Source organism: Melanerpes formicivorus, unplaced genomic scaffold (genome assembly GCF_026170545.1).
Source record: "Melanerpes formicivorus ecotype bairdi unplaced genomic scaffold, bMelFor1.0.p_v2 SCAF_16, whole genome shotgun sequence".
In the NCBI taxonomy this organism is placed as follows: domain Eukaryota; kingdom Metazoa; phylum Chordata; class Aves; order Piciformes; family Picidae; genus Melanerpes; species Melanerpes formicivorus.
In genome coordinates, this window is record NW_027142368.1 from 12,302,776 (window position 1) to 12,316,567 (window position 13,792).

At 62.6% G+C, this 13,792-nt stretch overlaps 1 protein-coding gene across 1 annotated transcript; it reads right to left on the bottom strand.

The window, feature by feature from the left end:
* Positions 1-1,458: 1,458 nt before the first annotated feature.
* OSBP (oxysterol binding protein) lies at positions 1,459-12,550 on the bottom strand. The gene is made up of 14 exons (XM_068148170.1): positions 12,192-12,550; positions 11,281-11,489; positions 10,395-10,642; positions 9,308-9,506; positions 8,373-8,475; positions 8,221-8,275; positions 7,239-7,370; positions 6,872-7,117; positions 5,731-5,851; positions 5,533-5,636; positions 5,331-5,426; positions 5,053-5,234; positions 3,587-3,807; positions 1,459-2,396 (listed from the first exon to the last, which is right to left on the bottom strand). The coding sequence occupies exons 1-14, from the start codon at positions 12,536-12,538 to the stop codon at positions 2,254-2,256; spliced, it is 2,406 nt and encodes an 801-aa protein (XP_068004271.1). The 5' UTR covers positions 12,539-12,550; the 3' UTR covers positions 1,459-2,253.
* Between the last annotated feature and the right edge of the window lie 1,242 nt (positions 12,551-13,792).

Here is a 13,792-nt window from a genome sequence, read left to right on the forward strand (position 1 = left end):
TGGAAGGGTTAGGGAGGGGATTGAAAGGGTTTGGGTAAGGATAAGCAGGTGTGGGGGGGACTGGAAGGGTTTGAGGGGGGACTGGGAGGGCTAGGGGGAGTCAGGCAGGGCTGGGGGGGACTGGAAGGGTTAGGGAGGGGATTGAAAGGGTTTGGGTAAGGATAAGCAGGTGTGGGGGGGACTGGAAGGGTTTGAGGGGGGGCTGGGAGGGTTTTGGGGTGCTGGGCAGGGCTGGGGGGGACTGGAAGGGTTTTGAGGATGACAGGCAGAGCAGAGGGGGACTGGAAAGATTGGGAGGGAGGAACAAAGAGTTGGGGGGACTGAAGATGTGGGGGGACACAGAGGGCTGGGGGGGACACACACAGGGCTGGAAGGGAACTGGAAGAGCTTGGATGGGGGTACAGGGACAGGCAGGGCTCTGGGCAGGACACAACACACCCATGGGGAACCCATCCAGGATAAACCCTTGTGAGCCAGTATGGGGTGTGTGTAAGGGGGGGACACAAGCCCCTAAAGATTTAGGGGTCACCCCTTGGATGTGTCCCCACTTCTGGCTCCTTTATCTTTGGGGGTGTGGACAGGAAAGAACCTGCCCCAGGACCAACCCCCCCCCCACCCCCCCTCAAGGTGTCTGAAAGGGTTTTGGGGATGGGAGGGGGGAGGTGGAGGGTCCCCAGGGCAGCAGGGGAGGGAAGGTTTGGGAAGAGCTGTGCCCCCCCCTCAGGGGGGCGTCAGGGTGGTACTTGGGGACCCTCCAGAAACATCGGAGGGGGGGGAGGCTGGGGGCCAAGGTAAGCAGCTTCAGAGCAGCTGGGCACCCAGGGAGGGAGGGGGGGAGACACAGGGAGGTACCCACACTGCTGGCCCATCCAGGAGGAAGAGGAGGAGGAAGGCTGAGGAGCCTGTGCCCCCTCCCTGCTACCCCAGGAGCCCCCCCCGGGGGTAGCTCAGCCAGCAGAGCAGCAGAGTTTTCATCTTGAGGTGCTGCTAGCCCTCCCCTCCCCCCCCCCCCAATTTCCTGAGGTGATGATCCACAGCCTCTTGGTAATGCAGGGGTCCCTAAACCCCTCACCTTTATGCCCGCCCCCCTCCAGCCCCCCCCCTTTAAAGCCAGGCACAGCCAGGGTGGGGCATTCACAGATTTTAATTTAATTTTCTTGGGAGAGAGAAAAGAGAAAAAAAAAAAAAATAAAAGGAAAAAAACAAAGAAAAGAAAAGGAAAAAAACCCCAAAAAAAGGCATCAGACAACCCCCCCCCGCCCCCCCCCCCCGCCCCCCCTTTCCATGGTTCAGGTCTGGGGGCACAGAGGCATCCCCCCTCCCCCTCCACTGCTGGCTTCCCCTCCCCCCATCAAGTCTCTGTAGTGTTTGGGGGGGGGAGGGGCGGGGGGGGGGGCAGGGCCCTGCTGCTTCCCAGGGATAGAGAGGAGAGAGTCCCCCCCCCCTCCTCCCCCCCCCCCCAGAAGAACGACCCCAAACCCTCCCCTCCCCCACCTTGCCCTAAACTCTATGGGGAAGGCACCTCGGGGGGGGGGGGGAGTGGGGGAGGGGGGGGCCCTGGTGAGAAGCCCACTCCTGCTGCACCCCAAATTCCTGGTTGGGGAGGAAGGGGGAAGGAAAATAAAGCTGGGGGGAAGGGGGGGGGGGGAAGGAAACGAGACCAAGGCCAGCCTCGGGCTCACCCCAGTGCCAGCCCCTGCCCTCCCCACCCCCCGCGGAGGGGGGTGGCCCAGGCTGACCTGAATCCTCCCCTCCTCCCTCCCCCCCCCCCCCAAAAAAAACCCCACCCCAAAACCGTGTGAGGTGGGGGGGAGGCTGTTTGTGCCCCCCGACCCCTGGGGGGGGGGAGGCTCCTACAGTGGGGAGGGGGCCGGGAGGGGGATGAAGTGCATGTGGATGGGGGGGGGGAGGATAAAGGAGACCCCTCCCAACCCGCCAGGATGGAGCAGGGAGGGTTGGGTGGGTGGTTTTTGGGGGGGGAGGGGGGGAAGATGGGGAGGGAGGGAAACCACACACTGCCCCCTCCTCCCCCCACCATGGGGGGCTCCACCCCCACCCCCCCCAAGCTCAAGGTCAGTTTGGATGGGTTAAGGCAGCCCCGGCTCGGCGTGGGGACGGACGGGGAGGGGGTTAAGACAAGACGGACAGACAGAACCGAGGGGGGGCAGGGGGTCTTTGTGTGTGTGTCTGTGTCCCCCACCTCCTCCTCCTCCTCTCCTCACATCATTCTTTGTGGCCCCCAGCCCCCCCAGCTCAGAAAATGTCCGGGCACAAGCTCCAGTCCTGTTTGTCTTTGCTCTCCCAGTACCCCCCCTTGTAGACGTGCTCCTGCTCCTGCGTCACAGGATCCTTCCTGCGCTCGAACCACAGCGGCTTGTAGGGGTCGTAGGGAGTGCCTGGGGGGCGGCAAAGAGAGAGGGCAGGCTGAGGGGCATGCAGCCAGGGGAGGGCGTGGAAGAGAGCTTCAAGACCAGCGCTGCCAGGGCACCACGGCCCTCAGCATCATGAGCAAGCTGCAGGGAGCACCCTTCAACAAATCCACCAAGGTGGAGGTCCCAGCTGGCTCTGTGCTGCTCAAGGTGCTGCAGGCTGCAGAGAAGAAGGAACCTGACACCTTTAGGTGAGAGCCAGAGGGGCTGAGGGGGCAGGTGGCAGCCCCCCACCGAGGCCTGAGCCCACCTGCTGCTCACAGCATCATGCAAGTGGTTGGCTGGAAAGGATCTTTAAGATCCTGGAGCGCAACCTTTCACCCAGCTCTGCCCAGGGCACCACCAGACCATGGCCCTCAGCACCACAGCTCCAGGGCTTGGAAGCCCCTCCAGGGATGGGGACTCCACCACTGCCCTGGGCAGCCTGGGCCAGGCCTTGACAACCCTTTGGGTAAGGATGGCCAACCTAAACCTCCCCTGGGGCAACCTGAAGCCATCTCCTCTTGTCCTGGCACTTGTTCCTTGGCACAAGAGTCCAACCCCCACCTGGCTCCAGCAGAGAGCCAGAAGCTCTCCCCTCAGCCTCCTCTGCTCCAGGCTCAACACCCCCAGCTCCCTCAGCTGCTCCTCCCCAGCCCTGTTCTCCAGACCCTTCCCCAGCTTGGTTGCCCTGCTCTGGACCTGCTCCAGCTCCTCAATGTCCTTCTGGGAGTGAGAGGCCCAAAACTGACCCCAGGATTCCAGCTGTGGCCTCAGCAGTGCCCAGCCCAGGGGACAATCCCTGCCCTGGCTGCTGGCCACACTCTTGCTGCTCCAGGCCAGGCTGCTGGTGGCCTCCTTGGCCAGCTGGGCACCCCCTGGCTCATCTCCAGCCACTGTTGCCAACCTACCCTGGGCAGTTTCCATCCACTCTGCCCCCACCCTGGAGCCTTCCTGGGGTGGTTGTGACCCAAGTGCAGGACCCAGCTCTTGCCCTTGGTGAACCTCACCCCGGACCCAGCCTGCCCAGACCCCCTGCAAGAGCCTCCAGCACTTCACCGCTGCCACCCAGCTCTGTGCCCTCTGCTACCCGCCCGGGGCTGCCTCAGCCTCTTCCTCCAGACTCTGCTGCAGCTGCTCAGGAGCTGATGCCAGGGGGTGGCTGAGCCTTTGCTCACCGTCCTCGGTGGCTCTGGCAGCTTCAGCCTCGCGCCTCTTGCGGGAGGTCCTCTGCTTCTCCTCCAGCCTCTGCTTCTCGGCGTTGGCCTCGTCCCAGCGGCCGTTCTCCATCAGGCGCTGGTCAGGGCGCCGCCGGCTGTCGGTGGGGGCCGTGCCGCTCTCAGGGGCGTTCAGGGTCAGGGCCAGCTCCGAGAAGTAGTACATGTTCTCAGCATGCTTCCTGCCCCAGGAGACACCCAGCTCAACCCCTGCCACCAGCACAGCCCCCAGGAGACACCCAGCTCAACCCCTGCCACCCACACAGCCCCCAGGAGACACCCAGCTCAACCCCTGCCACCAGCACAGCCCCCAGGAGACACCCAGCTCAACCCCTGCCACCAGCACAGCCCCAGGGGACACCCAGCTCAACCCCTGCCACCAGCACAGCCCCCAGGAGACACCCAGCTCAACCCCTGCCACCAGCACAGCCCCAGGAGACACCCAGCTCAACCCCTGCCACCAGCACAGCCCCAGGGGACACCCAGCTCAACCCCTGCCACCAGCACAGCCCCCAGGAGACACCCAGCTCAACCCCTGCCACCAGCACAGCCCCAGGAGACACCCAGCTCAACCCCTGCCACCAGCACAGCCCCAGGAGACACCCAGCTCAACCCCTGCCACCAGCACAGCCCCAGGGGACACCCAGCTCAACCCCTGCCACCAGCACAGCCCCCAGGGGACACCCAGCTCAACCCCTTCACACCTGCACAGCCCCAGGAGACACCCAGCTCAACCCCTTCACACCTGCACAGCCTCCAGCCCCCAGAACCTGGTCCCCAAGACCCAGCCCCAGGAGACACCCAACACCCTTTCCACCAATTCAGCCTCCAGCCCCTAAAACCCAGCCCCCAGAACCCAGCTCCCAAAACCCAGCCTCCAAAACCCGGCGCCAGGAGACACCCAACTCCACCCCTTTCCACCAGCGCAGCCTCCAGCCCCAGGAGATCCAGCCCCCGAGACCCGGCCCCAGGAGACATCCAACTCCACCTCTTTCCACCAGCGCAGCCTCCAGCCCCGCAGACCCAGCCCCTTTCCACCAGCTCAGCCTCCAGCCCCGCAGACCCAGCCCCTTTCCACCAGCACAGCCTCCAGCCCCGGAGACCCAGCCCCCAAGACCCAGCCCCCAAGACCCGGCCCCAGGAGACACCCAACTCCACCTCTTTCCACCAGCGCAGCCTCCAGCCCCGCAGACCCAGCCCCTTTCCACCAGCTCAGCCTCCAGCCCCGCAGACCCAGCCCCTTTCCACCAGCACAGCCTCCAGCCCCCAAGACCCAGCCCCAGGAGACACCCAACTCCACCTCTTTCCACCAGCACAGCCTCCAGCCCCGCAGACCCAGCCCCCGAGACCCGGCCCCCGCCTCCCAGCTGGCCTCCCCCTGCCCGGTTCTTGGGGCTGCCTTTTCTCGCCCCTCTCCCCTCACTCACGGGAGTGGGTTCCTCTTCCACAGCAGGACCTTGCTGTCCTCGGCCTCGTGGGCCCTCTGCCGCCCCTCTCCCCCGTTGTCCCCCGCGCCCAGCGTCACCTTGTAGCAGTCCATCTTCTCGTCCCAAGTGCCCAACAGGACGAAGTGAACCTTGCCGGAGGGGTCCGTCACCTCCCCGGTGACCTGAGGGGGAGACAGGGGACAGCCTGCAATAGGACACTGGGGAGTTAAACCCCCCCCACCCCCCAGGGTGTCCCAGGCCCTCCCCCCATGTCCCACCTTCCTGGCCACGTCCCGGGAGAAGTAGCTGTAAGGGACAAACTTGAGGTTGCATTTGTCGCCGGTCTTGTGGTTGACGATCTCGATCTCGCCCGACTGGGGAGGGAAGGAGATGCTTGGACCCAACCCCAGCCCCTGAGGCAGGAGGGGTGATCCCCTTCGTGCCACAGGCAGGGCCCCCCCCCCGAAGCCCCCACCCCACCTGGTCTATCCAGAGCTTGCCCACGATGATGTTGTGCACGGTGGTGGTGACTTTTTTCCACGTGTAGTGGTTGCCGGAGGAGTGGAAGACGCAGTGGATGGTTCCTGAGGAGGGAAGGGTAAGGCTGGCTGTGACTGTGACCTCCTGGTTTGTCCCAAACCCACCTGCAAAGGGTCTGCCCAGGAGCCTGGCCCTCACCCAGGGGCATGATGGAGAGATATTTGCCCCGGAACTTGCTGGTGATTTTGATCTCCTGGCGAAGGGTCCAGCCGTGCTTGGAGTCAGCGTGGTGGGCAGCAGCCGGCGGGTGGTGGCTCACCTGGCCAGGAGAAAGAGAGGGGGGGACAGCTCGCCAGTGGCCACCCCAAAGGCTTGCTGGTGGCCTAGGAGGAGCAGGGCTGGGTGTTCAATATCTTTGTTGATGATCTGGAGGAGGGCATTGAGTCCATCAGCAGTGAGTGTGCAGAGGACACCAAGCTGGGGGCAGGAGTGGATCTGTTAGAGGGGAGGAGAGCTCTGCAGAGGGACCCTGCCAGGCTGGGCAGATGGGCAGAGGCCAAAGGTATGAGACTGAGCACATCTAAGTGCTGGGTTCTACACATTGGCCACAACAACCCCAGGCAGTGCTACAGGCTGGGGTCAGAGTGGCTGAGAGCAGCCAGGCAGAAAGGGACCTGGGGGTGCTGGTTAAAAGTAGGCTGAACATGAGCCAGCAGTGTGTCCAGGCAGCCAAGAAGGCCAAGGGCATCCTGGCCTGCAGCAGGAACAGTGTGGCCAGCAGGAGCAGGGAAGTCATTCTGCCCCTGTACTCTGCTCTGGTTAGGCCACACCTTGAGTCCTGTGTCCAGTTCTGGGCCCCTCAGTGTAAGAAAGATGTTGAGATGCTGGAAGGTGTCCAGAGAAGGGCAACAAAGCTGGGGAGGGGTCTGGAGCACAGCCCTGTGAGGAGAGGCTGAGGGAGCTGGGGTTGCTTAGCCTGGAGAAGAGGAGGCTCAGGGAAAACTTTCTTGCCCTCTCCAACTCCCTGAAGGGAGGTTGTAGCCAGGTGGGGGTTGGTCTCTTCTCCCAGGCAGCCAGCACCAGAACAAGAGGACACAGTCTCAAGCTGTGCCAGGGGAGGTTTAGGCTTGAGCTTAGGAAGAAATTCTTCATAGAAAGAGAGATTGGCCATTGGGATGTGCTGCCCAGGGAGGTGGTGGAGTCCCCATCCCTGGAGGTGTTCAGGACGGGGTGCTTGGTGCCATGGTTTAGTCGATCAGATGGTGCTGGGTGATAGGTTGGACTCAGGGATCTCTGAGGTCTCTTCCAGCCTGGCTAACTCTATCCTGTTCTATTCTACCTGCTCACAGAGGGAGCGGTAACCGTTCTCCTCCAGCCGATCCAGCTCGAAGGTCTCTCCCAGGAGGGGGTTGAAGGGTTTGCTGGTGCGGAAGACGGTGGTGGAGTAGGAGGAGACGGTGAAGGCGGCCACGTAGCACAGCTGCTCCAGAGAGCTCTCGCACTTGGCCGCCCTGTCCAGCAGCTCGTGGTACTCCAGGTCCTCCGTCAAGCGCTGCAGCATGGACAGGGGCTCGTTGAAGTTGACCTGGGGGAAGGGGAAGGAAGAGAAGTAAAGCGAAGGGAAGGGTTTCAGGCTGCCCCCCCGGGCGGCATCCCCCCCCGGCGGCATCCCCCCCCGGCGCCATCCCCTCCCCGCCGCCGCTCACCGGCATGGGGATCTTGGACAGCTCCTTCCCGATGCAGTTCTTCATGATGCTCCAGAGGTTGAGGCTGTAGTTGGGTTTGTAGGGGATGCGGGTTCTCTTCTCCTTCTTGGTGTCCTCCACTTGGTGCTTGTACTAGGGAGGGGGTTGGATGGAGGTGAGGGATGCTGCTGTGACCGCCTCCAACCCGGCCCTACCTCACAGCCACCCTCGCTTCCAGCCCTGCTCCTCCAAGAACCTGATGGAGAAGCCCCTTTCCATACCTGCTCCTCCAAGAACCATGGGGAAAAGCCCTTTCCACACCTATACCTCCAAGAACTAGGTGGAAAACCCCCTTCGAGCCCCATTCCTCCAAGACCCAGGTGGAAAAGACCTTTCCAAACCCATTCCTCCCAGACCCAGGCAGACAACCCCCTTCCAAACCCCTTCCTCCCAGACCCAGGTGGACAACCCCCTTCCAAACCCCTTCCTCCAAGTCCCAGGTGGACAACCCCCTTCCAAACCTACACCTCTAAGTCCCAGGTGGACAACCCCCTTCCAAACCTACACCTCTAAGCCCCAGGTGGACAACCCCCTTCCAAACCCCTTCCTCCCAGACCCAGGTGGACAACCCTCTTCCAAACCCATTCCTCCAAGACCCAGGTGGACAACCCCCTTTCAAACCCCTTCCTCCCAGACCCAGGTGGACAACCCCCTTCCAAACCCCTTCCTCCCAGATCCAGGTGGACAACCCCCTTCCAAACCCCTTCCTCCCAGACCCAGGTGGACAACCCCCTTCCAAACCTACTCCTCCCAGACCCAGGTAGACAACCCCCTTCCAAACCTGTTCCTCCAAGAACAGGATGGCAAATCCTCTTTCATCCCCACTCCTCCAAGACCCAGGCAGACAACCCCTTTCCAGCCCCCTTCCTCCCAAACCCCAGGTGGAAAAGTCTCTTTTCCAGCCCTGTTCCTCCCAGACCCCGGTGGAAACCCTCCCTCCTACCTGCTCATCCAGGCTGATGTCACTGCTGGTGCCGCTGATGTTGCTGCCAGTGCGCCTGGGGTGGGATGAAGAGGGGCAAAATCAGCCCCAGGCCGGGGGGAGGGTGTGTGTGTGGGAGGCAAGGAGGGCAGCCCCTGAGCCCCACCACTCACTTGTGGCCCATGCTCTCGGGCATGGTGATGATCTCCGGGGCGTCAAAGAACTCATTGTCATCGTCCTCGTCGCTCAGGTCACCTTTGGCAGGACAGCAAGGGTCTGGGAAGGAGGGGAGAGGGTAAGTGAGGCAGTTAAGTGCCAAAGTTCCTCCCAGCTCCCCTCACTGGAGGACCACCTGGCACCACCCCACTGCGCTGAGGGACATCAGACAATTTTGAGGAGGAACTAGGGATTGAGCAAGAAGGTTTTGCTCCGTGAAGGAGGCAGCAAACAAGGCTAAGGAGGAGCTGGGGATGGAGCAAGGAGGTTTTGCTCCATGAAGGAGAGACCAGAGAACGCTTAGGAGGAGCTGGGGATGGAGCAAGGAGGTTTTGCTCTATGAAGGAGACCAGAGAAGGCTTAGGAGGAGCTGGGGATGGAGCAAGGAGGTTTTGCTCTGTGAAGGAGACCAGAGAAGGCTTAGGAAAAGCTGAGGATGGAGCAAGGAGGTTTTGCTCTGTGAAGGAGACCCCAGAGAAGGCTTAGGAGGAGCTGGGGATGGAGCAAGGAGGTTTTGCTCTGTGAAGAAGACCCCAGAGAAGGTTTAAGAGGAGCTGGGGATGGAACAAGGAGGTTTTGCTCTGTGAAGGAGACCCCAGGGAAGGCTTAGGAGGAGCTGGGGATGGAGCAAGGAGGTTTTGCTCTGTGAAGGAGACCCCAGAGAAGGTTTAAGAGGAGCTGGGGATGGAGCAAGGAGGTTTTGCTCTGTGAAGAAGACCCCAGGGAAGGCTTAGGAGGAGCTGGGGATGGAGCAAGGAGACCCCAGACAGCCCCTGCTGCACACGTTCAGCAACAGGAAGGACATCGAGCCTGGCTTGAGGAAGGGACTGGAAGCAGCTGGGGGTGACTCTGGTCCCCCAGCAGCCGGGGGGGGCGGAAGCTGCGGCAGTACCTTTGGCGGAGCCGCCGGTGCCCGGCGCGCTGGCGGGCAGGACCGTGGCCCCCCGGAACGCCCTCTCCAGGTGGTTGTGCTGCTTGGCCAGCTGCTCCAGGGTCTCCTCCAGCCGGATCCGCTGGTCCCGCTCGTGCTGCAGAGACTTCTGCCACTTCTTGCTGTGGGTCTGGGCCAGCACCAGGAAATCCCTGCAGGCCTGGCGGAGGGAAAGCGGTGCCTCACGGAAGGGTTCGGGTTGGAAGGGACCTCTAGAGGTCATCCAGCTCAACCCCGCTGCAGGGACAGCCTCCACTGGAGCCTTGTTGAGCCTGAGCCTTGAGTATCTCCAGGGATGAAGCCTCAACTACCTCCCTGGGCAACCTGTTGGCTGCAGAACTTGTTCCTCACATCGAATCTAAACCTACTCTACTCTCCTGGTGCACAGCTTGTTCCTCACATCCAACCTAAACTGCTCTGCTCTCCTGGTGCAGATCTTGTTCTTCACATCCAACCTAAACTGCTCTGCTCTCCTGATGCAGATCTTGTTCCTCACATCCAACCTAAACCTGCTCTGCTCTCCTGGTGCAGATCTTGCTCCTCACAGCCAACCTAAACCTGCTCTGCTCTCCTGGTGCAGACCTTGTTCCTCACATCCAACCTAAACCTGCTCTGCTCTCCTGGTGCAGATCTTGTTCCTCACATCCAACCTAAATCTCCTCTTCTCTCATGGGGTACACACTTTGTTCCTCACAGCCAATCTCAACCTGCTCTGCTCTCATTTCCAACCATTGCCCCTCATCCTGTCCTTGCAGGCTGTTGCAAACACTCCCTCTGCAGCCTCCTTTCTGCTACTGGAAGGCTGCTCTAAGGTCCTCCTAGAGCCTTCTCTCCTCCAGGCCCAACACCCCCAGCTCCCTCATCCTGTCCTCGCAGCAGAGCTGCTCCAACCCCCTCACCATCTTCACAGCCTCCTCTGGCCCCACTCCACCACCTCCACGCCCTTCCTGCGCCGAGTGCTCCAGAGCTGGATGCAGCACTGCTGAGCGGCTGGTCCGCCTAAGGAGGGGTCCAAAGCCCCCCAGGCCCCTCCCCAGCCTGGACTCACGTTGATCATGGCGTTGGAGGTGATACGGAAGAGGGTTGCTCGCTCGTTGACCTGCTTGATCTTCTCGGTGCTCTCGGCCGGCAGCCGCAGGGTCTCCAGCTCGCTGAGGGAGCGCTGCAGGGCCGTGCCGTGCTTGGCTATCAGGTCGTTGCAGGTGCTCAGATCTTCCACCTTGCTGGACAGGGTCCTCAGCGTGCTCTGCAGCTCTGTCTTGTCCGTCTGCGACACCGATTCATCACCGGAGTCGTCTGCCGGAGAGGAGGGGACGTGAGGGCGGCTCAAAGGGGACAGCGGCGTGGGCCTGGGTGTGGGGGGGGGCTTCTCTTTTTCCCCACCCCCCTCCCCAGGAGATGAGGGAATAGCTGCAGGTCTACCAAGGTTTGCCAAGATGTGGCCACAGCAGGAGCCTGACTGCTCCCTGCGGGCTGGGAGCCGCGGGTGGGATGCTGCAGGCCACCGCTACAGCAATGTCACAGCAGGGAGTGGCAGCTCGGAGCAGATGGCCGATGACCTGGCAGGGGTGCTGGATGGATGTGCCAGGCTGCTCCTCGAGCCAAAGCTGGGCAGCAGGGAAGGACAGGAGAGTGCTGCCAGGCTCACACGTGGATGGGCACGGCCACCTCATCCCAAACCCCGCGCAGGGAGCAGCTACCAGTACCACAAGCCACATGCTGTGACACTGTCACCACCCAGCGCCTCAACCGGGCAGAGAGATGGATGGGAGAAAGCCAGCAGGAGAAAAGGGCTTGGCAGCAGGATGGGGACACAGGGTCACGTTTATGGAGGAACAAAACAACCCCTGGACCCCTGGAGGAGGACCTGTAAGGGTGTAGCAAGTGGTTAACAGACACTTGAGTGGCTGTGAGGACACCACCAAGGGCCATACCTGACTCCTCGAGCATCTTGACAGCCTTGGCCTTGGCCAGCTCCAGGGCAGTGACCCAGCGTTGCCGTTCCACCTCTGAGCTGGCCTTCAGGTGGTAGGTCTGGGCCCCACCGTTGGAGATGATGAAGTTGCAGGAGTCCTCCACGGTGATGTTGGCCGTGGCCAGGTTGATGGTGCCACGGCAGGTGTGCCGCATCTCCGCTTTGGATCTGGGGGGAGGGGGCAGGATGAGGGACACGGTGCCAGGGGGCTGGAGAAAGGAAACGGCCCATAGCTTGGCCCAGGTAGTGCCCAAGCCCCTCAGGGACCCATGGAGAGGGGGCCTGGAATTCTGCACCCTGCAGGCAGGGCTATTAATAGGGCACCAGCTCCGGCTCCCGGTGGTTCTGCCAAGCGGGAACAGGGCCAGGGCTGGCACCGTTGTGTTGGGGGAAGAGGGTCACAACCGCCAGGGAGGACTCGGGGACGACCGTGCTGCTGTGGTCGGTGCCTCCGGGAGGGGACAGAAGCGTCCTGGTGCGGTATGAGGCTGTGCCAACCCAGTACGGGACTGTGCCAACCCGGTACGGGGCCGTGCCAGCCTGGCACACCCCTTCCACGTCACCGGACCCGGACCTGCCGGGGACAGGGTGGGACCCAGCCACCCAGAACACCCCAGACGGGGCTGTCAGCGCTCTCCCCCTGCCCGCCCGCCAGGCTGTAACCGGAGCTGGCAGCTGCCCGCAAGCTCCGGTTCCCCCCCATGAATAATGAAGGGCCAGGGAGGGGCACGGCCACCATGACCGGGCTCAGGTGTCCCTGTGCAGTGACACAAAGGGGAAGAGGCCGGTAATGCAATCACGGGAAAGCACCATGGGAGCAGGGACACGGCCTCGGTACCGGTATGGGCGGCGGGGGTCCCCGGTACGTACCGGTAGTAGCTGAGGAGCCCGTTGCTGAGTACGAACCAGCGGCGCTGGTAGCCTTTGATGTAGTTGGTCCATTTAAAAAGCCAACCTTCACGGGCCGAACCGGACCCAGCACCACCCGCCCCGGAACCACCTCCTCCTCCTCCCCCCGCCGCCGCTGCTGCCGCCGTCGCCGCACCCGCCCCTGGGCCCGGACCCGCCCCACCACCCGCCGCCGGTGAAGGCAGAGCCGGGGCCGCACCAGGCGCCGCGGGCAGCGCCATAGGGCCGGGCAGCGCTGCCGCTGCTGCTGCTGCCACCGCAGCCGCCGGGCCGGGCCCCGCGGCCGCCGCTCGCAGCTCCGCCGCCATCGCCGCCGCCGCCTCCCCGCCGCACCGCCCCCGCCGCCCTGCCGTCACACGCCCCGCCCCCGGTAGCGTGTCATTGGCCCCAGAGATCCCTGTGCGTCCCGCCCCGGCGGGTTGATTGGTGCTGCTGACCGGGAGGGGCGGTGCTTGCACTCCCATTCGTTCATGATGCGCTTGCGCCGAAGATCCTGAGGCTACTCTCCCCGCCCCGCTTCCTTACTGGTCTATCCGCCCGTCTGTCTCGACGGAGAGCCAACCATAGGGGAGCCGCGCGTCACTGACATCAGGCGCGCGGCCGCGCGGTGGAGAGGTGACTCATCCCGACATTGATTGGCCTGGGGGCGGGGCCTCCTGTTACTCGCGTCGCCATTGGTTGATACATTGCCAGCGGGGAGGGGGACGGTGACCTCTGACCTTTGACCGGGGCTGGGGCCCCGCCGCCGGCTGTAGCACAGCATCTGGGGGTACACTTTCCGGGCCTCCCCTGGCTTGTGCCCTCCCCTCCGCGAACCCGTCCCACCCCCGGGAAGGCCTAGCCCAGACTGGGGGCACCGTGAGCCCAATGGGGGTGGGCTCCGGGGTTGGGATCGGTCTCGGCGGCAGGAGGGCAGTCCACGGAGGAAGACGTCAGGGAGTGGAGGGTCGGGGATGAGGTTCTAGGGGCTGGGATGGAGCTCCGGGGGTAGGGAGGAGGGTTCTAGGGTGGAGACCTAGGGCTGGGGAGATGGCCCCAGAGATGGGATGGTCCCTAGAGGTGAAGGGAGCAGGAACGAAAGCCCCCAGGGGCTGGGGGGGAGGTCCCTGGAGTCCAGGAAGGGGCATGGGGGTGGAGACAGAGGTGCACAGAAGTATGGGGGAAGCCCTGCATAGGGCTGGCCCCCAAGGATGAAGGGGTGGAAGTCCCCAGGGCAGTGTGGAAGAACTGTGGAGGCTAAAGAGTGCACTGAGGGGTGGGGGAAAGATCCTTGGGAGGCGGCAGGTGAAGGTTCCTGGGTGTGTGTGTGTGTGTGGGAAGCTGGGAAGCAGAGGCCAAGCTGGTGGCAGTATACAATTCCTCTTTATTTACAATACCCTATAAAAATGTAAATTTAGAAACTTTATTCTCATTAACCAGAACCAAAAAAATTGAGAGGAGGGAGAGGAGGAGGAGGAGAGGGAGAAGGAAAAAAAACAAACCCAAAACAACAACAAAAAAACAACCCAGGGGAGGGAAAAAAAAAAAACCCCAACAAACAAAAGCACAAAGGAAAAGAATAA